General features: G+C 40.2%; 1 protein-coding gene across 3 annotated transcripts in view; it reads left to right on the top strand.

The window, feature by feature from the left end:
- CPQ (carboxypeptidase Q) overlaps window positions 1-24375 on the top strand; it is a 586146-nt gene that overhangs the window by 358012 nt on the left and 203759 nt on the right. For all 3 annotated transcript variants that reach the window (XM_089666608.1, XM_089666616.1, XM_089666624.1), the window contains exon 5: window positions 23848-23959. In XM_089666608.1, coding sequence (XP_089522734.1) covers window positions 23848-23959 — 112 coding nt within the window. The remainder of the gene's footprint in view (window positions 1-23847; window positions 23960-24375) is intronic.

Genomic DNA, 24375 nt, shown 5'->3' with positions numbered 1-24375 from the left:
CAGTCAGCCAATGAGTAGGGGGGGGGGCCAAGTGGCGGCTCCATGTGTGAATGGACACATGGATCAACAGGTGCCCCCATAGCAAGCTGCTTGCTATGGGGTCATCCAACAGAAAGGAGGAGCCAGGAGAGCCTGCGTGGGTCCCGAGAAGAGGAAGATCCAACCTGCACTGTGCTAAACCACTACACACAGAAGGTAAGTATAACATGTTTGTTATTTTACAAAAATAAATATGAACCTTTTAGTTTTGCTTTAACTCTTTTGTGTCTCCCTGGCAGCAGAGTTTGGTCTGTCACCTTTCCTGATTGTTTTTTCTCCCTCCCTAATCTATCTTCCCTTCTCATAGTCTTTTGCATTCCTGTTGCTTTTTTTGCCCGTTCATCAACAGTAAATCTTAAAGCTGTCCGCAGATTGGCCTCTAGTGATTTTAATTTTAGGGACAGTGCTAATAGCAACTGAGCATGTGCAGACCAGAGTGAGACAGTGCATTACTGGATTTTAAATAGTATAGGTACTTATTTTTAATATTTTACATAGCTATGCCTGCGAAAAGGGCCAGCCTGAAGTGAACTATCAGGACTTACTTTTCTGACTATATTTCCACTTTAATAAGAGGACCATTCCCCAGCTAAGCTTAGCTGAGAAATGTGGAACAGGTAAGGTGAGTAGCCAGCTAAGAAGTGTCAAAGGAAAAGACAGAAACATATTCTGAAAGTGTTATCAAAGGTTTTTTGCATGGAGGTAACCCAGCCCAAACGTCAAAACCGGAACAAGGGATAAACATATAGTCTGCAAACCCAGACGATGTCACAACAGACAGTGTACTTGCAAAATAAGGATGAGCAAGGGCAACAACTGAAGTCAATCTGAAATAACACCAATTGCTGCTCTATTTGCCAAGACCTACAAAAGGCACCTACAAATGGTGTTTAAAAATGGTGTTATGGCTGAGAGCAGACTCTTTTGATGTTTCATTTTAAAATCACAAAAAGAAAAAAATTAAAATCGCCCAAAAAATCATTCCTTTTTAAACAAAATACTGTCTATATTTTATTATAGTAGAGCTATTCCAGCTCTAAATATAAACCTATTTACAATTTTCTCCCAGCTTGTGAAGCTGGGAGGGCTGCCAATATACAAATTAGCTGATCTTCTAAACCAGACACCCAGAATAATTTGTTTTCTTATCCACCCTGTTTTAAAGCTGAACTCCTGGATGATAAAAAAAACAAATCACTAATTGGTGCAGTTATCCATTTAATAAATAAAATTGGTAAAGTGAATGTCAAGCCAAACCTTTTTTTTTATTTTGGATAATGTAAGCCAAACCTTTGTTTTTGTATTGGATAATGTGAGGAGGGTAAGATCCTTTGGTGGGTTTTTACTACTATGTGGCACTTGGTTAAAGAGATTTATTCTCATTCCCTGTCCTACCCCGTTGTACTAGACAGGAAGTGAAGGGAACACTCCAACAGTAACCATCAGGAATACTGAAATATAAATTCTCTTCTTTAGTAGAGTAAGGGAATGTTAGAATCCCTGTCATTTTTTTTTTTTAGTTCTAATCTGCCGCACCATGAAAAACTAAAGAAATTGTTTCTGGTTAGACTTACACTTTAAATTTGACAACCTCCTTTATGCCCAGCAGCAGTTAGACTGGGAAAATGAGGAAATAAGCATGTTGTCAATCGCGTATTGCTGCAGTGCACATGTGCTGACAGGAGAAACCACTTTTTACTAAAGCTGGGGAGTGCAAAATCAGGCTCACTTCTGCATAGAAGCCAATCGGCTTCCAGGTTTTATTGCCAAAGCTTAATTGAAGTTAGAAGCGATTGGTTTCTATGCAGAAGTGAGCAAGATTTTGCACATTTTGCAGGTTTAGTAAATAAACCCTTATGAGCCAACTGATGACCTGATGAGTCTTCTGCTGTTCCTTTATTATTCAATTAACAGGACAATGGTGTATTCTGACCTTGATCCTTGAGTTTGTGATCAAGCTGTGCTGTAGAGGTGAAGTCAAAGATCTGGCTGTGTTGTCTGGAGAAGTACCTAAATCTGGTAACTGGCTGCACAGAATTTAAAGGTTGGACATCTCTCCACTTTGTAAAATCAGAGAATGCTTTGCATTAAAAAAGGTTAATGCATTCTCTGAATGATGCCTGTGCTGATCGGCTGACCTCCTGTGTTCAGAATGAAGAAGGGCATCTGCTCAGGACCCAGAAGCAAGTGGAGGTCACTGGAGTAGCGGTGTCTATTTCAGCGATTTCCAGATTCCAGGGACATCAGCCAGATGTGGTATATACAGAGGTTTGAGAAAAATATGGAAATACTATATGATGTGCAGGTGTAAAAGTGACAACATGTTTCGCGTTGAAAGCAGAAGTGATGTAACATTCCTTTCCTTCAGCTGTGTGATGAGACACTAAGCTAACAGGTGGAAAACCTCACTTTTGTCATTCATTGTATGTGTTGCTAATAATATGGAGTCATGTCAGAGCTTACTAAGCTTCAAAGAGGGTAAATTGTTGGTTCCCACTTGGCTGGTGCCTCTGTGACTGAAGTTGTCAGTTTATTTGTGGTGTTGTGTGGTACAATATCAAAGGTTATGACAGCATACACAGTTTCTGGAAAAATGCCATCTTATAAGCATAACCGGGGTCGACATGGTAAACTGACCAAAAGAGACAAAAGGACATTGCGCAGGATTGTGACTCGGAATAAGAAAACAACTGCTGCAAAAGTGACGGCAGAGCTCAATTTCAGTCTTTCAGCCTGTGCCCAGAAAAACTGGTCAACTCCATAAGAAAAACATTCATGGGCCAGCTGCAATTGCCAGACCACTAGTGACTGCTAAGAATAGGAGAGAGTGGTGCAACATCCATAAATATGAGACTGTTGATTAATAGAAGACTGTAATATGTTCCCACTGGACGTGTTTACATGTGGCAAACACCATCCCAAGCTTACAACCAGGTCTGTCTTGTGCCAATGGTAAAGCATGGTGGCAGCACAGTCAATGTTTGTACAGCCATATCTTGGTAATCTGCAATCCCGTCATCACCTTGAAAGGTAGTCACTGCCAGCGACTATGTACAAATTTTGGCCATCCATGTGTACTCCATGGTTTAGACATTGTTTCCCAAAGACAACATCATTTACCAAGGTGATAATGCTCCAATTCACAGTGCTAGATTTGTCAAATCGACAAGGTCTTGCACCTTCCCTGGGATCAGACCTCAATATCACAGAGCCAATATGGTCTATTTTGGGGAACAAAGTTAGGGCTTGTTTTCCACCTTCAGCATCTCTGCGAGAACTGTTATGATTTTTGCATGAAGAGTGGTGTCAGATTCCATTATTCACCATCCAAGACTTTTATATTTGTCAGTTCCCAGGAGAATTTCATTCTGTCTTGGATGCCAAAGGTGGTCCAACAGCATATTAGATAAGTTTCATTCTTTTCCTGGTGTTTCCATAATTTTGTCCAACCCCTGTATATAGTTACATTGATTCAAGCTGGACCATTGTAACAATCAGGTGGATTTACTAAAGTCAAATATACTGTGCACTTTGCAAGTGCAGTTCTTCTAGAGCTTACCAAATGAAGGGAAGCTTTGCTAACTTCCATGATCCAATCACGTGTAAGTAAAAAGGCAGGTTTTATTTTAATTTTCCTTGCATGTGTATGTATAAAATATCCATAACTGGAATTCTTATTTACAATATTTAGCAAGTAAAACGGTTTCCACATATTTATATGAAATGTGCATTTAACTGCCAGCTTGGAGTTCAGCTTTAAAGTATTGTTAAACCCAGAACCCTGCATTCACTATATCTGGTCTCCCACAGTACACAGAACATGGAAATGCAATTATTTTAGTAAATATACACTGCTAAATACCCTTTCTCATCAACAGTTAGAGCAGTCTTGTGAATTCAGCAGAGCACTGGTTAAAGCTTGTAGGATGAGTTTTCTCTAGAAGGATGGAAATCCCCTGACCCTCTGTCTGGACAGTGCTGATTGTCCCTGTGCTGATCACATGCACTCTCCAAAGAAAAAAAAAAAAACCTCTCTAGCAATACACACTAAACTGAGCATGTGCAGAAGGGCACGGTTCAGTCTGTCTCATCAGCCTGGGAATTTAAACAAGAGGAGGAGCAGAGAAGACGGGGTCAAACAGCCTTTTTACACAATGCTGAGGATTAACCCCTTAGGTTCCACAGTGAGTATAACAAGCATGCTTTACTGCATATACAGACTGATTTTTACTGTTGTGGGTTTAGTAACACTTTAAAGCTAATTAGGTAAGGCAGATCATAAGTAACTATGTGAAATAAAATCAGAGACCAACATATGCAGGTTGTATGGCTAATAAATGTATGACTTAAGCTGGCCATACCCTGATCAAAATTTGGGCAGTTCAGCAGGTGGGGGGTGTCTCCATCCACCTTGTTTGTTTGGATGGAGGAATCTGTTGATTTTTTTTTTTTTTTTGTATGGCAAGCTTTATGCAGAAAAACAAGTGCTGCGTTTTTCCTCCTTTTCAATTCCAATACTGCCAGTCGCAGCTTATGACAAACAGTCATGTCTTAATCGGTCAGTTAAGCTGCGTGGTTCCCTCTCTTATTACTACACCACCACCAGCATCCAAAAGGCAAAACCCTCTCTGGCTGACAATGACATCATATACATGCAGAACATATAGTGTATGCTTGAACATTTTTTCCCAGTTCTCTTTTTTCTCTCTAGTGCTTACTCCTGGAGTCTCTCTATCTCCCCCTTGCAGCCCTAGAGTTTGGATTAACAAGTCCCTTCTGCCAGCTTTCTTCCTTCACAGTGGCACTCAATCAAAAACCTTATGGATGGCACATCACTTAAAATTGTTAGTTTTTGTAATAAATGCTCTTACTGCAGAGGAAACCTAAGTGAGAGAGAAAAAAACACTGATCCAAACTTCATCGCTGCAAGTGGGAGGGGAAGAAACTCCTGGAGAGGAGGAAAGACAGCAAGCCTCGCTATATGATATCCATGTGCAGTATATGAGGATTAAAGCTGGCCATACATTGGTAGAATTTATTTGAAAGTTTTTGTTTTAAAAACATTTTGTTAAAATTGCTAATCATCAGTGGGGTCAAACTGACTTTCGTTTTCAGACATACTGATTAGAAAAGTCAAAGGAACAGAATGGAAATTATTTCTCGAACAAACAGATTTTGAACAGTGAATGTGGCTTTCATTTGGTAAAGTCTAGTCATTACAAAATCAAAGGTTAAACGCAAATACAATTTTGAAGTACTTTTAAAGTACTTTTTCTTTTTATGTATTTTCTTACTAATATTTGTATGAACATGAGTTTGAAAATCTACTAGTGCATAGCCAGCTTTAGGCAGGACATTTTAAAGGGTTAGTTTGCCTTTACCAAAAACTGAATATGCAGGCAAGGGATGTCTGTAGATAAAAAGAAACTGTGCAGTTTTGACCAAAGTTAAATGCTCTTGCTATAAGTATAGGCCATTTATGTACCTCCTGAAACCTGGCCGGAAAACTCCCAATGATGGCATCATCCCATCCTGCCTTGTTGCTAAGACACTCCCAGTTGTTTCAAATCCTCTTACATGGGCTCTCTCTCCCTTGTCATGTTAGCTCCGAGCTAAGCAATGCTGCAATGGAGGAGATCAGGCCAGGCTTCAGGAGGTACTTAAATGGCCTTCTCCTGTAGCAAGGGCATTATTCAACTTTAGTCAAAGCTGCCAATTTTGTACCCCTTACCTGCATAGCCAGGTTTTTGGTAAAGGGGAATTAACCCTTTTATATGTTTAAAATGGATAACAGCTTGGCTTTAGATTATTGGAACCTATGTGAGCCTTGCTGTGTCTGTAACTCCTCCACCTTCTCCATCATGACTGTTTTATGAAGAGAAATTTCTGTTTGTTCTTTAATCCAGAACGGTTATTTTTTCTGCATCGATTATGTCGTACTAAAAAGGAAGACTGGCCACACACAGATCTTAATAATTAAATTCTTCTACATCTACCTGGCTGTTAGAGACATGAGAATATAATAGCAGAAAGTATTTTCTATTCTTGCAAAGCACTGAAGTTATGCTATGCAGTCAGTTTAGATGGAAATGAAGCTTAGTGGAGTTCTTCTTTAAGCTAAAACCATTTATAACAGGGCTCTGTGTTATTGCACTGCATTTCCCCGGGATACTTTGGGTCAATTGAAAAATTAAATCCATCCTTATTTAATATGCTCTAGAGAGGGACATATTGTTCTGAAACACTAATCTTTCCTTCCAAATGAGCCAGAGGCAAGGAAGCGAGGCCCCTGCAATGGTGTTACTGGCAAGTCATCGATCTGTGTTGGTGTTTATTTAGTAACTATCGTCACAGAAACTCTGCTTAAAAAAACAGAACAAGGTTCACTGCAAAAGCAAAACACTACACATATGGAAATTACGGAATGTATTAAGTGAATACAGAAATTGTAGTCGCTTTAGATGATGTAAATTTAAAGCGGAAGAAGTCAAGTAAAAAAAAAAATTAAATTCACATGTAGATTACTGTACTCAGTACGTACATGAAGTACTTTCTTACAAAGTAAAATGGTCTTTACATAAAATTTGACTTTAAAAATTCAGCCATGTGACTCTGCTGACCCAATTTAAGGGGTCAATGATGCCTTTTGGAGGTAGGTTATTTTATATTCACAGTGTAGCTAACAGTAGAGAATGCTTTGAGATGTGTAGTACTCTTATTGATATTTTATGGACATGGAGGAAGGGGCAGGGTTGATGCAAAGTGCTCAAGGACTATACTACCAGAGCACATTACAGCTTATGTCATATATTTAGGCCCATGATGTCCATAATGCATGGTGTTGTATTACCCCAACCATGAGGGTACCAAAACCTGAGAAATTGGTGCCATTTTACTTGTGGTGACACCACACTTTGACCTAGTATCCATTACCTCGGAATCTACCCAACTGATAAAGGTGGAAAAAAATCTAAAACGGTAACAGATAATAATAAGGTAAACCTTATTTATTTTTACTAAGCTTCACAAATATGTAAGAGCTTACTTCCACTGTAGAAACCCTGTACCTTTAGGAAACCAGAAAGTTGCTAAAAGGGATGAAGTGCACCTAAAGGCACCAGCACATACATGCAGAAGCTTTTGGTTCCTCCTGCTTCAACCAAGTACCAAACCAGGCATCCAATCTGGGCAAAGGTTTGTCACTTCCCAATAATGCTGACATTTCCCCAGTCCTTCCTGCCTCCTGCGTGTTCTAAATAGCCTGTGAACCAGTTCATCATAGTAATTGACCAATAGGAGTCTGTGGGTGAGAGGGGTAAGGCAAGCTCCAACATTACATCAGAGGACTGTATGCTTCAAGGAATGAATGTTCCATCACACTGGAGTCTTACCGAGCCAGTCCTTGTGGGTTATACTGGTCTCACGCCTTCTTTGAGTCACTTTGCAGGGAGTACTTTTTTTTTTTTTTGTTTACATTTCCAGGAACCACACAGTCTGTTACTTGTCCTCTATTTGGCATGGTACTGCTTTTGATCCAGCTCTTATCTTTCTTTTGTCTGTTGATGATTTGATTTTTTGGTCTGTCAAAAGTTTTGTTCACATGAAAGTTGAAAAGGAAGTAATTTTCATGCATTTTTTTTTACTCCTGCTGAATGTAATGAACCATGTACATCTGGCATCTCACCACGTCATGATGATCCAAACATTGAATGCGGTGCTCAGGCTAAACATTCAGTTAACTTAAAATATTTCCTCAGTTGTTCAGAGAATATTTACAATGTATGCAAATTACTCCTTAATGTTGCTTATCAAAGCAGATATGTTAAACAAAAGGTTGTGCCCCAGGGCCCACTGCAGGTCTTGTATGCTCCAATGCAAAAATCCCCTGCCAATGTGCACTCACTTTTTTCAACCAAGGTGCTCAGACACCCTGAGGTGCCCTTAGGTTTCTTCAGGGGTACCTTTGCAAAATACCTAAAAATTGCCCCCAAATTATATACAAGCCAGCTGGTGGATAAAGCCTGTGTTTTAGTTACACAAAGCCACATGTTTTCATTGCGCAGCATTACAACCTTCTAGCCACTGGCGTGCTAACAACCAATAATGCTGTTGGTTGATAAGGAGTAAGTCAAGCACCTCCACAGCATCCTTGTTTGCCCCTTTACATCTGCGAGGGAGAAAACCTGAAGGAGAGGAGCAACACTGATATTCTAGTCAGTACCAGTGTGCAAAGGTGTATTTGCTTTGGAAGGATAAATTCCCTCCAATCTTAGGTGTCCTACATGTGTGGATGCTGCTGTATTATGCAACACTATTAGTTTAGTTTTTACATTTTAAACTGGGGTGTCTTGATATTGTGCAGAATTTTAAAGGGTGCCTTGACTGAAAAAAAGTTGAGAAACACTGGGCTACTGTATCTTTGGAGGAGCAGCGTTGTCACCCTAGGACAAGAAATATGCTTGGACTACATAACACTTCCTGCTCTCCTCTTGTCCATAACAGGTGTTCTGTATTCCACAGAGAGACCTGGGTGCAGTGCTAACTGATAACTGACAGCAGGGAACATAGAAAGGTATCCATTCACAAAATTTTTAATGCATGTGTTCGTGAATCTAGTGCCTTTTCCATCAATGTACAAAGATCGTTCAACAGAAAGAAATTCAGACTTCTGAGGCACCAATTACAACGAATTATATATAAAATCAAGAATTGTGTTTACACAAAGGTTACAAATTATTTAGGATTCCATATTGTAAAAGCAAACATGTCCATGACAGTCTCATTGGAGTTTCCAACAATAACCTCCATATTCTAGCATCCCCAAGTATCACTGTCCAGCTGCTTTTTTGTATGTGACAATACCTGTATTCACAAGTATTATAAGGCCTCATTCACACAAGCGCATAGACCCATACCTCTGTACAGAGAGTCGTGATTATCCACCTGACGAATGACAGCTGTTCTTTGCAGTCGTTTGCAGCCAAGCTGTCAAAATCATGCACAATTGGATAGCTGGAATGGATGTATGGATCTTGCCACACATGCCATTGTTTATATCCTCACACATTATTTACATTCAATGCTGTGCATCCTTGCCTGTCTGGATGTAAACATTGACGTGTAGGAGGAGCCATATGGCCACTCCATCTCTTCATCTTGAACAGGTGGCTGCACGGAACACCTCTCATTCCCGGACACATGAACGTGACCCTCTGAACAAAGGTATGGGTCTATGTGCCCATGTGAATATGCCCTAATACATATATGTATATCCTGGCATGGCATGGCACAGTGAGATGGGGCAGATCAACTCAGCGTGATGCGTAGCTATGTTATTTTCTCCTTCCTCAGGAGAGGAATTGTAGGCGAGTCTACAACAGATCATAGAACATCACATATAAGACTACATAATTTGAAGCAGGGTATTTTTTTTTCTTTTTGAACGTATCAAAAGGACAAAACAAAACACTTCCAATAAAACTTAATACACCAAAGGAGTGCAACGTAGGGAAATTCATTGTTAGGGTTTACATACACTTTGAAGTGCTTAGTGACCAAATAATCTGCTATAAACCACAATATTAAGGCTAGTGGGTCACAAAAAAAAGTAGGTCATAGAAAAACCTGTAAGGCCCCTTTCACACTGGATGGATTCCGTTCCGTTTAGCAGGGCATCAGTTCACAGATCCCTTCTGATTGGAGCAGAGTGTGTCAATTCAGTTTCTGCAGAGCGGACATGGAGAAAGCTCTGCTGTGTGGGTGGACAGGAGTAAATTGGCTCCACTGTCTGACCCTCCAATCCACCTAAACTGAAGAAGATAGATCCCCTTCCATTTTTTTTTTTTTTTAGCGAACTGGATCTGACCCAGAGATAAGCAGCATGTCTGTTTATACCCGCCTGTCCATAGGAATGCATAGACCTTTCAATCAGATCCACCTGAGAAACTGACAGACGGACCTGATGGGATCACCCATATGTAAGGGGCCAGTTGTACAGTAGGTAAAGTCAACTCTCACAAAGTGTCAGTGGTCTGTTGATGCTTTGCAGTAAACTCTGTATCTGAAAGCATCCAAACTGTGAATGAATTCATCTGGGAATGCTGTGAGATTCAACACCTAAACTCAGCCATTAGGCAGCCAGAGGTCACTCTAAAGGTGGGAATACACGATTAGAAAATCAACCGATCGTTCATCCGACGACCGAGAGGCGTTTGTTCGTTGGTCGAAATCGTGGCCCACATTAATCAAATCCGTAGTCAATACGTAGTGTTAACGTCTTCCGTACAAGTGGAAGTGATGCAGTGTGCATGTGACCTTGTAGCCACGCCCTTCCGGCCAGATCGAGCGATATACACAATTACCAGCAATGAGTATAATATAGTTTATTACATTCTCTATATACATAAATAGTGATACATAAAATATAATATGCAGAATTCTGGTTTTATTATCTCATTAGGCCAATCTAATTTTAACATTTGGATTTTTCATTTGTGTTTACGAAGATTCCTTGGACATAAACATCCGCGTCATCTTCTGTTTCCGCTCATGTGTGATAGCGCTTGATAGATTTTTTTTCGTACGACCGTCATACCACCGCATAGAAAAGTGGTCATTCAACATTTTTCACTGTTGTTCAACTGGATTTTTCGTTCAAAATATCGTTATCTGTTAAAACATCCTGCTCATCAACGAAGAGAAAATTGTTCGATCAGTGATTTCCGTGAAATTTTTTGTACGATTTTCTTATCGTGCGTACGGGGCATTGTATTCACTGCAGGCTTAATTCATTATTATGAAAAGTATATCAAGCTGAAAATCCACATCCCAGTGCACGTGTTAGCTGTAGTCAGAGTGTCAGCGTAAAGCCAATATTAGCCTTGTCGCGTACACAGAGACCATCACATAGGAAATGTGCAGTGGCAAATCAAGCCTTTTACCCACAGTGGCAGCAAGAACAGGGCCTTGATTCAGCTGTCAAGAGACAGGGATGGTTCGTGGATGGAACCCAGCCAAAATAAATGATTGCCAAACCGATAGAACGAGGCGGCACAGTCTGCGAGCAGAACTTCAGTTATGAAACTTTAGCAGGTTAATGCAAATGTTTAGCCTGAGACAAGTCAGCCAGTGTTCATGACTTGTGTGATGTAAGAGGGTAGACCAGCTGGATTCAGCTGGATAAAATGACTCGGCTGTCTTTGATTAATAAAGGCCAAACCATAAAAAAGGATGATGGGCCTGAAGATAAGGTCAATTTATTCCCACTTGCCTGACTCCCATTTACATTGACTCCACTTAACACGGCTGTGCAATATGTGCATTCTAGCTATAATCAGCTTAAAGTGGTAGTAAGCCCAAAAGCAAAAATGTCATATTGCAGCTTATCAATCATTAGATGTAGTGGCTGTACTCGTTTTGTTTTGTTTTTTTAGGCTTTTTCCCCTCTGTTTTTACCTGGTGATCTGACCAGTAACACGCCTCCTTTATTTGGGTGCTCCCACTCTGGATTAAGGAGCACAGAGGGCATATTTGGACAGCAGCATTGTCAGTCTGGGGGGAGGGGAGTGTTAGATTGACTAGCAGGTTTAAATATAATATAGTTGCACATTTAGGCCAAACTCCAGCTAATACTTTATAGGCTGTTACAGCAAGCTGCTTTTTTTTTTTTTTTTTTTTTTTTCCTTTTGGGATAAAGGTTTTACATAAATAATGAAAAGCTGATCATTGTAAGCACCCCTGTCAGTGTTAAATGGTCTCATCTCTGTAACTGCAAGAGAGCTTTTCTGTTGAAAAACAATAGACTTACTGGCTGGATCAAGAGATGAAAATCGAAGAAAGCCAAAAACGAACTCTAATGCAGCCATCACATCTAAGAATAGGTAAGCTGCAATATAATACATGTTTGCTTTTGGGGTTAATACTGCTTTAAGGATACCAGTTGGTTTTTTTACTGCTGGTATAGGGTAAAGATTACACAAAAGTGTTACCCTTTTTTTCTACTCCTGCTATAAGCAGCGGGCCCTGTGGAGGTTGCTTATTGGGATTCCAGCCGATGTCATTAACTGTAATACCCTGATAGGTAAAAAAAACAATATGGTAAGTGATGGAATCATTGACTGCCTATGCATCCTGCAAACTATTTGTAAAATGTTGTTAAAAATGATGAATCTTATGGTACACTTCACCCCTTCTACACAAGTACAGTGCAGTCATTGTGCTTCAATACCTTCACCTCTTTGGACAGACCTTCATGGAACTGTCTGACTTGACTTTTATCTAGGTCTATGCTTGCATGTGTTACTTGTACCATCAATCTTTCTGAAATAATAAAGAGGGACACCTTTTAGAACACAGTATGTAGTGTGGTAGAGCTTTTCTTGTTAAAGCACACAGCCACTCGCTTCTTTCAGGGCCTTGTTGCCCAATTTTATTTAAAAGAAAAAGTTCCAGAAACACAAATGCTTCCCAGACAGGGGTATCCAACATCAAACCAATTCAGCCCTCTGGCTCTTTCAGCTATACCGCTTTATATATGTCTCCTACAGACTCCTTCCACAAGGTTGTTTTTGCACACAGCAAACTTCTAGCACACAGCTAGTCTGGCTTCCACCTCTCCTTGGTGAAGCCCTCCTGACTCCTATCTGCCGGGGTGGAGCCCAGAATCATGACCTGGCCTCCACAAAAAGGCCTGCACACACCTGTGCAATCATCGTGCTGGCTGCTCTCAAAATATGGGCCCAGGATTGGAGATTTCATCCCTCCCAAATCTCTTAGAAATCTCCAGGCTACAGGTCCCAAAACAGGCTTTGCAAACCAAAGAGGAAACTGATAAACCAGTTTCCTCTGCATTATGAGAACTGCCTGGAGCCCCTCAACCTGTATGGTTGAGAATCCTGGGTCTCCATCGTGATTTCCACCGTGGCAGGATACCGCACTGCCACAGTAGGTAAAGGACACATTCCTGCCACGGCCCCTGTTACACAGACCACAAAGATCTAATATGCAGAAAATGATTGGCTAACCACAAAGAGTGCTTTTTTGATGTCAGATTTTCCTTTGTTTTCAAAATAACAAATGCAGTAATACAGAGGTTGCATAAAAAGTTTAGTGCAGCATAACACTTTAGCTAGTGAAAGAGTACATTTTGTATATAGATGTACACCTCAGACCATGAAAGGACAATGGAGGCTGCGTGAGGGACTGAGGGATTTGGTCTTAAGAGGGACAGTCCCTCCAAATAAGGGACATTTGGAAGCTATAGTGTTACTTTTACAAGCATTTAAAGCCCTAGGCACATAGCGATCTGCCCTGACCTCCAAATTTATACTCCTTTGTGCTTTCCTCAGATGTGCCAAATGATCAGTCTGTGTTTGCTGAGGCTCCCTTAAGATCGAAGAAATCAAAAGCAGCTGAGCCTAAAATAAAAAAATCCACAAACAGTACAATGTAAAAAAATGGCTTTTAATAAAACAAGCTTCACAGATAAAAACAGCTATATTCGATGCCTTTTTTGCTCAGCTGAAACTCATTAGGAGAAGTTTACCATATTTGAAAATATTTGTAGACTTGTATTTATTCTAAATTGGCACATTTATGTTCTTTAGCACAGTTTTATAAATAGTTTGTATTTTATTAACACTAAGACTGTGTATTTCTGGACTGCAGCAGGCACTAATTATAGAAAGTGTTCTATTAGAGATTATGGTTACTTATAAGTATGCAGTTATTTTTGTTTTATATGGCCTCTGTATCGTATCTTGGTCAGCCAGGAGTCATTTATATTGACCACTAAGACAGGAAGTGAGCATAAATCTCAGTAGACATAAATAAAAATGCTTTTTCATGTTTTTATTTGCTCATAGTTTTGCCTTGAGGCAGTGGCATACCTAGCGTAGGTGGTCCACCCCAGATGCAGCCTTGTTGTGGGTACTTTGGTTGCCTGCAATAGCAGTAACGTGCCCAGCTGCCTGTCAGAGCAGTGCTACAGTCAATTTGAACCTTATCCAGGCTCCTCCTCAGCTCTAACCCATCATATCGTACAGTAAAGGGAACTTCCTTTCATGCCAGATGCTTCTCTGACTGTGGTCTGCTATGTCCACTGTAGGGAGAGAAGGGAAGAATTTTGCTGGGTTTTGCCTTTCTATTTTCAGATTGATTATTTGTTGTACATGTATTGTCATGATTGCCCATTTGCTGCATGCTTCATATTATAATTGGCTGTTGCCTGTATTTTGTCATGATTGCCTATTTGTTATCCCTATACTGCCACAATTGGTTGTTTCCTGTGTATTGCAATGATTATCCATTTGCTGCCTGCCTATTACAATACTTAACTGTTTCTTACCTGTGTATTGTATACAGTTGCCATTGTATTAGTCTACATAGTGTCTAGAAAAAGTATTCATACCCCTTGAAATTTTCCACATTTTGTCATGTTACAACCAAAAACGTAAATGTATTTTATTGGTATTCTATGTGATGGACCAACACAAAGTGGCACATACAGTGGATATAAAAAGTCTACACACCCGTTAAAATGTCAGGTTTCTGTGATGTAAAAATTGAGGCAAAGATAAATCATTTAGGAAATTTTTCCACCTTTAATGTGACTTATCAACTGTACAACTCAGTTGAACAACAAACTGAAATCTTTTAGGTGGAGGGAAGTAAAAATAAAAAACTAAAATAATATGGTTGTATAAGTGTGCACACCCTTACATTAATCCTTTGTTGAAGCCCCTTTTGATGTGATTCCAGCACTCAGTCTTTTTGGGTATGAGTCCATCAGCATGGCACAGCTTGACATGGCAATATTTTCCCACTCTTCCTTCCAAAAACACTCCAAATCTGTCAGATTACAAGGGCATCTCCTCTACACAGCCGTCTTCAGATCACCCCACAGATTTTCCATTGCATTCAATTCTGGGCTCTGGCTGGGTCATTCCAAAACTTTCATCTTCTTCTGGTGAAGCTATTCCTTTGTTGATTTGGATGTATGCTTTGGGTCATTGTCATGCTGAAAGATGAAGTTCCTCTTCATAATAAATATAAAGTGCAGCGCTGCAAATGTCAAACCAACAGTTCGTTCAAAAAAGTTTGTGCAAATTGATAAAGCGACAACCAGGTAGTAACACAGCTGTGAAAGATCCAGTAGAAATGACAGAAATGCACACTTACCGACCGCGCATAGGAAATGCGCATGTATGTATTAAGATCAGCAGGTGTCGTTTCCCTCAAGAAGGGGTATCATCAAACGATGGTCTGCTGGACTCAGAGGACCTCGTCAAGATCAGGGTGCACAATCCGGGTGAAGTCTCCCTCCTCTGGATATAGTATGCAGTGAAGGCTGTGTATGCTGGTCTGGTAACCCCTCAGTAAGGGGAAAGAGATGGGAGAATACCCATAGTGTAGTATTTCAAACTTTATTTGTAGTAAACTAATATAAAGCAGGTCAGTAACAACACTGGCAAAGCCAGAAAATACAAGCTGAAAAAGGTGATACAGACCTAAAGTAAAATGGCCGCCAGACCTCCTCGTGGTCTGGGCGGCAATAAGGCGTCACAAGCTGTCAGCTCCCCCTAAGGCCTTTCGTGCTAAGGCACATCTTCAGAGGGGAGGCCAATATTGACTGGTATTTGGAACTGTTCATAATTCCCTCTACCTTGACTAAGGCTCCAGTTTCAGCTGAAGAAAAACAGACCCAAAGCATGATGCTGCCACCACCATGCTTAACTGTGGGTATGGTATTCTTTTGGTGATGTGCAGTGTTGTTTTTGTGCCAGACATACAGTATCCCACAGAAGTGAGTACACCCCTCACATTTTTGTAAATATTTTATTCTATTTTTTCATGTGACAACACTGAAGAAATTACACTTTGCTACAATGTAAAGTAGTGAGTGTACAGCTTGTATAACAGTGTAAAATTGCTGCCCCCTCAAAATAACTCAACACACAGCCATTCATGTCTAAACCGCTGGCAACAAAAGTGAGTACACCCCTAAGTGAAAATGTCCAAATTGGGCCCAAAGTGTCAATATTTTGTGTGGCCACCATTATTTTCCAGCACTGCCTTAAACCTCTTGGGCATGGAGTTCACCAGAGCTTCACAGGTTGCCACTGGAGTCCTCTTCCACTCCTTCATGACGACCTCATGGAGCTGGTGGATGTTAGAGACCTTGCGCTCCTCCACCTTGTGTTTGAGGATGCCCCACAGATGCTCAATAGGGTTTAGGTCAGGAGACATGCTTGGCCAGTCCATTACCTTTACCCTCAGCTTCTTTAGCAAGGCAGTGGTCATCTTGGAGGTGTGTTTGGGGTTGTTATGTTGGAATACTGCCCTTCGGCCCAGTCTCCGAAGGGAGAGGATCATGCTCTGCTTCAGTATGTCACAGTACATGTTGGCATTCATGATTCCCTCAATGAACTGTAGCTCCCCAGTGTCGGCAGCCCCAGACCATGACACTCCCACCACCATGCTAGACTGTAGGCAAGACACACTTGTCTTTGTACTCCTCACCTGCTTGCCGCCACACATGCTTGATACTATCTGAACTAAATCAGTTTATCTTAGTCTCGTCAGACCACAGGACATGGTTCCAGTAATCCATGTACTTAGTCTGCTTGTTTTCAGCAAACTGTTTGCAAGCTTTCTTGTGCATCATCTTTAGAAGAGACTTCCTTTTGGGACGACAGCCATGCAGACCAATTTGATGCAGTGTGCGGCATATGGTCTGAACACTGACAGGCTCATCCCCCACCCCTTCAACCTCTGCAGCAATGCTGGCAGCACTCATACGTCTATTTCCCAAAGACAACCTCTGGATATGACGCTGAGCACGTGCACTCAACTTCTTTGGTGGACCATGGCGAGGCCTGTTCTGAGAGGAACCTATCCTGTTAAACCACTGTATGGTCTTGGCCACCATGCTGCAGCTCCGTTTCAGGGTCTTGGCAATCTTCCTATAGCCTAGGCCATCTTTATGTAGAACAATTCTTTTTTTCAGATCCTCAGAGAGTTCTTTGCCATGAGGTGCCGTGTTGAACTTCCAGTGACCAGTATGAGAGAATAAGAGCAATAACACCAAATTTAACACACCTGCTCCCCATTCACACCTGAGACCTTGTAACACTAACGAGTCACATGACACCGGGGAGGGAAAATGGCTAATTGGGCCCGATTTGAACATTTTCACTTAGGGGTGTACTCACTTTTGTTGCCAGCAGTTTGGACATTAACCGCATGCCGCCCAGCCACTGTACATATACGGCGGCAGGGCGGCACTCACAGGCAAAACCAAGTTTTAAGACGTGTGTTTTGTAAACAAATAGGGGGCGTGCCGCCACCCTATTTGTCCCGCGGATCACCGCCGCAGATGTCAGTCGCCGGGTCACAGCTGCTCCTTAGCGGCTATGTCCCGGTGATCGGCGGCAAACAGTGACAGAGCACAGCTGCAGTAGCTGTGCTGTCTGTCGCTTCCTTCTCAGCTCGAGGATGAGCTGATTGAGAAAGAACAGTTTCTCTTTCTCGATCAGCCTTGTCCATCCCAGTACACACCCCCGCCCCCTATAAAACACTCCCCTCACTCCTATAACCCTTCCCTGAAAAATAAAGTTAACTCCTTCCTCCCCATTGCCATTAGTACAGTGTCAGTTTTTTTTTTTTTTTTGCACTGATCACTGTATTAGTGTTTTTGGGGATGTCAGTGACCCCAAGTCAGTACCCCCCAATGTCAAAATGTCCGCCGCAGTCCCGCCATAAGTCGCTGGTCGCTGCCATAAGTCCCTGATCGCCGCCATAAGTCCCTGATCGCCGCCATTATTAGTATAAAAAAAACTAAAAATCCCAGTATCTTTCCCGCCATTTGTAAACGCTATAACTTTCACGTAAACCAATTAATTTACACGTATTGGGTTTTTTTTTTTAGCAAAGACATGTCGCAGAATGCATTTTGCCAGAAATTTATGACTAAATTTGATTTTTGCATTTTTTTTTTTACTGGACATGTTTTATAGCAAAAAGTCCAAAATATTGTTTTTTTTTTCCTCAAAATTGTCAGGCTTTTTTTTTATAGCGCAAAAAATAAAAACTGCACAGGCGATCAAATACCACCGAAAGAAAGCTCAATTTGTGGGGAAAAAAGGATGTAAATTTCATTTATGTACCATATTGCATGACCGCGCAATTGTCCATTAAACTAGCGCAGCGCTGTATACCAAAAAATGGCGTAAATTGCAGTATTTATACCATAGTTTGTAGACGCTATAACTTCCACAAAAAGCAATCAATATACACTTATTGGGATTTTTTTTACCAAAAACATGTAGCAGAATACATTTTGGCCTAAATTTATAACCAACTTTGAGTTTACTATATATTTTTTATAGCTGAAAATAAAAAATATTGTTTTTCTTCAAAATTTTTGGCCTTTTTTTGTTTATAGCGTGAAAAGTAAAAAGCGCACAGGTGATCAAATTACTTTGTTTATTACAAGTTATTTTGAAGGGACAGCAAATTTACACTGTTATACAAGCTGTACACTCATTACTGTACATTGTAGTAAAGTGTCATTTCTTCAGTGTTGTCACATGAAAAGATAGAATAAAATATTTACAAAAATGTGAGGGGTGTACTCACTTCTGTGAGATACTGTATCTTTTGGAATTATGGTCAAAAAGTTCAACCTTGGTTTCATGAGACCATAACACATTTTCCCACGTGCTTTTGGGGGACTTCAGATGTGTTTTTGCAAAATGTAGCCGGGCTTGGATGTTTTTCTTCGTAAGAAAAGGCTTCTGTCTTGCCACTCTACCCCATAGCCCAAACATATAAAGAATATGGGAGATTGTTGACACATGTACCACAAAGCCAGTACTTGTCAGATATTCCTGCAGCTCCTTTCATGTTGCTGTAGGTCTCTTGGCAGCCTCCCAGACCAGTTTTCCTCTCATCTTTTCATAATTTTTGGAGTGACATCCAGTTCTTGGTAATGTCACTGTTGTGCCATATTTTCTCCATTTGTTGATGACTGTCTTCACTGTGTTCCATGGTATTTTTAAAACCTTGGAAATTCTTTTGTACCCTTCTCCTGACTGATACCTTTTAAAAATGAGATTCCTCTGATGCTTTGGAAGCTCTCTGCAGACCATGGCTTTTGCTGTAAGATGCAACTAAGAAAATATCAGGAAAGACCTAGAACAGCTGAACTTTATTTGGAGTTAATCAGAGGCACTTTAAATGATGGCAGGTGTGTACTGACTCCTATTTAACATGATTTCAAATGTGATTATTAATTCTGAATGCAGCTACATCCCCAGTTATAAGAGGGTGTGCACACTTGTGCAACTACATTATTTTATTTTTTTATGTTTACTCCCCCCCTAAACAATTTCAGTTTGTTTTTCAATTGAGTTGTACAGTTTATGGGTCACATTAAAGGTGGAAAAAGTTCTGAAATTATTTCTTTGTCTCATTTTGTTTACATCACAGAAACCTGACATTTTAACAGGGGTGTGTAGACTTTTATACCCACTGTAGTTGTGAAGTGGAAGGAAAATGATAAATGGTTTTCAACATTTTTTTACAAATAAATATCTGAAAAGTGTGGCGTGCATTTATATTTAGCCCTATTTAGTCTGATACCCCTAACTAAAATCTAGTGGAACCAATTGCCTTCAGAAGTCCCTAATTAGTAAAAAGTCCACCTGTGTGTAATTTAATCTCAGTATAAATACAGCTGTTCTGTGAAGCCCTCAGAGGTTTGTTAGAGAACATTAGTACACAAACAGCATCATGAAGCCCAAGGAACACACCAGACAGGTCAGGGACACAGTTGTGGAGAAGTTTAAAACCGGGTTAGGTTATAGAAAAATATCCCAAGCTTTGAACATCTCACAGAGCATGTTCAATTCATCATCCGAAAATGGAAAGAGTATGTCACAACTGCAAACCTAAACGGACAGGCTGGGCAAGGAGAGCATTAATCAGAGAAGCAGCCAAGAGGTCTATGATAACTCTGGAGGAGCTGCAGAGATCCACAGCTCAGGTGGGAGAATCTGTCTACAGGACAACTATTAGTCATGCACTCCACAAATCTGGCCTTTATGGAAGAGTGGCAGGATGAAAGCCATTGTTGAAAGAAAGCCATAAGAAGTCTTGTTTGCGAGAAGCCATGTGGGGGACACAGTAAACATGTGGAAGAAGGTGCTTTGGTCAGATGAAAACAAAATTTAACTTTTTGGCTTAAAAGTAAAGTGCTATGTATGGCGGAAAACTAACACTGCACATCACCCTGAATACACTATCCCCACCGTGAAACGTGGTGGTGGCAGCATCATGTTATGGGGATGCTTTTTTCAGCAGGGACAGGAAAGCTGGTCATAGTTGATGGAAAGATGGATGGAGCCAAATACAGGGCAAACTTAGAAGAAAACCTGTTAGAGTCTGCAAAAGACTTGAGACTGGGGATGAGGTTCACCTTCCAGCAGGACATTGACCCTAAACATATAGCCAGAGCTACAATGGAAGCATATTCATGTGCTGTAATGGCCAAGTCAAAATCCAGACCTAAATCCAATTGAGAATCTGTGGCAAGACTTTAAAATTGCTGTTCACAGACACTCTTCATCCAATCTGACAGAGCTTGAGCTATTTTTCAAAGAAGAATGGGAAAAAATATTTCACTCTCTAGATTTGCAAAGCTGGTAGAGACATCCCCATAAAGATTTGCAGCTGTAATTGCAGTGAAAGGTGATTCTACAAAGTATTGACTCGGGGGCTGAATACAAACTCACACCACACTTTTCACATATTTATTTGTAAAACACTTTGAAAACCATTTTATCATTTTCCTTCCACTTCACAATTATGTGCCACTTTGTGTTGGTCTAGCACATCAAATCCCAATAAAATACTTTTGTGTTTTGATTGTAACATGACAAAATGGGAAAATTTCAAGGGGTATGAATACTTTTTCAAGGCACTGTATTAATTCCAGAGGAAGATATTTCTAGAATTTAATCCCCTCTTGGTTTGTCACTTTCAAAGCTTGCTGTTTTTGATATCGAATATCCACGATCCATCCTCATTTCATGTAGCCAGTACTTGGCGTCACATTTGTGTTCATCGGCTGGCCCCATGAATACAGGCATCTATAGCGGCGTGGAAAAATGTCTGTTCAGTATCCACAGTAGGTGCCCTGACACAACCCTTTCCTAATCCAATAGCAGCCCATAAGAAACTTGTACCTAACTTGTCTATTTCTAACTGGAGTCAGAAGGGTGTAAACCTTGTGCAAGATTTTTACGAAGAGGGCTCGCTTAAACTTAATGTGTGAATATTTCCTCCTACCTACAGAACAGTTTACGTACCTTCAAATATCCCATTTTTTATCTGGACATATAGCTGGAAAGATAACTATTCCCAACTTAGCATGGCAGTTGTATAGCTGGCTTACACCTAGATCAAAAGGGACAACATTGTTCTACACTATCTTTCAAAACAAACTAGAATTCCCAAAAACTGCACCTTTTGAAAAGTGGGAGACGGATCTCAAAATGGCTTTCACTCCCAGACAATGGATTAAAACCAACATACACTTCATGCACCTCTAGTAAGACTTTACATTTTATTTTTCATGCTGTTCTAGTTATCTCTATGATTCACCATATATAATAACTTGCAAACTCTACAATATTATTCTAGCATCTTAAAGGAGAAGTAGGGCCAAAGCTTTTTTGGCCCTACTTTTCCTATGGACCACAAGAATGCACTTAATTATGCACTTTTATGACACATTTTCAACCAACAGCGGACTAAAGTCTGATGTCACTGAGCCGTTCCTCCCCCTCCACAGTCTGGCACTCCAATGAGCGTCACTGCAGAGACCCAGTGATTGGTGATCTTTGCTTAATTCTCGGTCTTAGAGCCAGTGGGGGACCAATGCAGCATCCACCTAGATGAGTATGAATGTTTCTTTTTTTTTTTTATATTCCTGAATGTCTCTTTTAAATAGAAGTAATACAAATACATGAGAAAAATAAAATCACTGCCCATCCAAAAATCTTATAGGATAAAAACTATTCCTAATTCTGGATACACACATACTGATGGACCACAGCTGCTTACTAGAAGAGAGAGAACCAGCAGTGCCAGGTGAACAAGTACTTAAAAATATGGTCTGTTTACCTAAGGGAATGTGTACTGAACTTTTTCCATATTGCCAGAAACTGTTTTCCAGTAATCCTCTGTGCCGCTATTACCATTTGCTACAAGACTCAGTTCTGTACTGAAGCTTTTAAAGTACTATTCAGCTCCAGTTTGTCAAACACAGATCCTAATGGGAGTGCTGATTGCCACTTTAAACAAGCTGCTAGCAGGCTTCAGCACTTTTTGAAGCTTTTTGAAAGCCTGCTAGCAGCATACGTAAAGTGGCAATCTTTAGAATCCGTTTTCAGCATTTACAAACTAGAGCTGAATTGTATTTTAAAAGCTTCAACTAAGCTTGATGAAAGCTTTGCCAATGCTTTGTCAAAGCTTGCTGTTCAGACTGCTTTTCAACAAGCTGAAGCCTTTGTGAAACAGGCCTTTGGGTTACAAGCAATTAGTAAATATTGCATGGTAGGGGACATTACCAAAAACTAGGAGCTTACTGAATGGACAAAGAAGGTATGCTATCCCACCTGCTTGAAACTCCTTTTTTTTTTTTTTTTTTTGAAAAAAATAATTTTTATCCAGATATCCTTGATTTATATGTGTAACAGACTTTAGATTCTGTTAAAAAATTGCTCCGCAATGTGGCTTGTTATAGAAAATGAAGCAAAGTATTGTGCTCATCTCTGTTGCAATCATTTGTGTAGAAGAAATCTGAATGGATATTGTAGGCTGAAGTGACCACCTATTGAGATGTGTTGTCCAGTCTGTACAAATTACATTTCACTCATCCCCAGGTTATTAAGTCTGGGAAATCAAGAGCTCTGGAATTGATGTAATAAAGATATTTGACATTTATAAAACTTTTCTGTGCAGTTTGTCCTTCTTTTAGGAAAATTTCCCAGCTTTTCTTGTCCTGGTGACTCCTTTTCAGACCCTGACATATAGGTTGTCACCAGGACCAAAAGGGAGGGGATATCTGCCTAACAGGGGCAAAATAACAAAACTTGTCAGATGTTCTACTTTTCCCTATTGCACCCAAAACTAAAAAGACAGATTTGTCTGAAGTTAGGCTTTCCTTATTCTATTTAACATTATATTTTTGTAGTTCACATTGGTATATTCCCATAAGTGCACAAAGAAAGCTCTTTTCTATTTCTTCTACTATCTATTGGTAGAAAAAAATAACAGAATAATGCAATCAAATGATTTACCCTCATTATTCTCTTTAACAGCATATCTTAAAATAGTTCATTCTTTTCTGAAACTATGAAACAAGATCTCTGCTAATTTTATGATCTCACAAGCTCCTTGGTGAAAGTTCTGCCCAAATGGCTTTTACAGGCCTAGTAAGAATTACACCCACCCAGAGACAGAGTTTCCGGCTGCCTCTGAATCTATTGCCATTCCAGAATGTACATGTCATCCCACCATAAAACAGCTCCAAACATCCACTGCCAGGAACCTTCTACAATATACTGTAAGGTCTCCAACAATTACAGCTATTCATCAATTAGACCCATGTTTATGTGAAATTCATATTGATGTATCTTCCTTCAAAACACATGTTTTTCCATTAACTGATCTGGTGAAAAATTATGCAAAAAAATGTGACACGTGACATTTCTTCTTATGCGATGTATTTAATTTTTGTCTTAGGTTGTGATTGTCAGTGGCCATCTGGACAGCTGGGATGTTGGGCAAGGAGCCATGGATGATGGTGGTGGAGCTTTTATCTCATGGGAAGCTCTGTCTCTTATTAGAGACCTTGGTAAATATTTATAAATAGACTGGTCTCCATAGAATAATAGACTTTACAATGTATTCGTTCAAGTTCTTATGTTTTTTATTCCATAAATGATTTTATTAAGAATTAAATGACATATAGGGGTTTATTTACTAAAGCTGGAGAGTCCAAAATCAGACTCCCTTCTGCATAGAAACCAATCGGCTTCCAGGTTTCATTGCCAAAGCTTCATTGAACAAGCTGAGGTTAGAAGCTGATTGGTTTCTATGCAGAAGGGAGTCTGATTTTGGAATCTCCAGCTTTAGTAAATAAACCCCATAACGTCAAAGCTGGTATACATTTGCTAGAGACAAGTGAGACAGATCTGAATCCCTCAAAAGAAAAAGCATGAAATATCAAAACCATGTGTAGTGGTAGGTCTCAGACTCAGTACAGGCAAT

This window comes from Staurois parvus, unplaced genomic scaffold, assembly GCF_062004578.1.
Source record: "Staurois parvus isolate SC_StPar_1 unplaced genomic scaffold, SC_StPar_1.0 ptg000052l, whole genome shotgun sequence".
NCBI classification, from domain to species: Eukaryota; Metazoa; Chordata; class Amphibia; order Anura; family Ranidae; genus Staurois; species Staurois parvus.
This window is presented reverse-complemented; position numbering and strand designations above follow the sequence as displayed.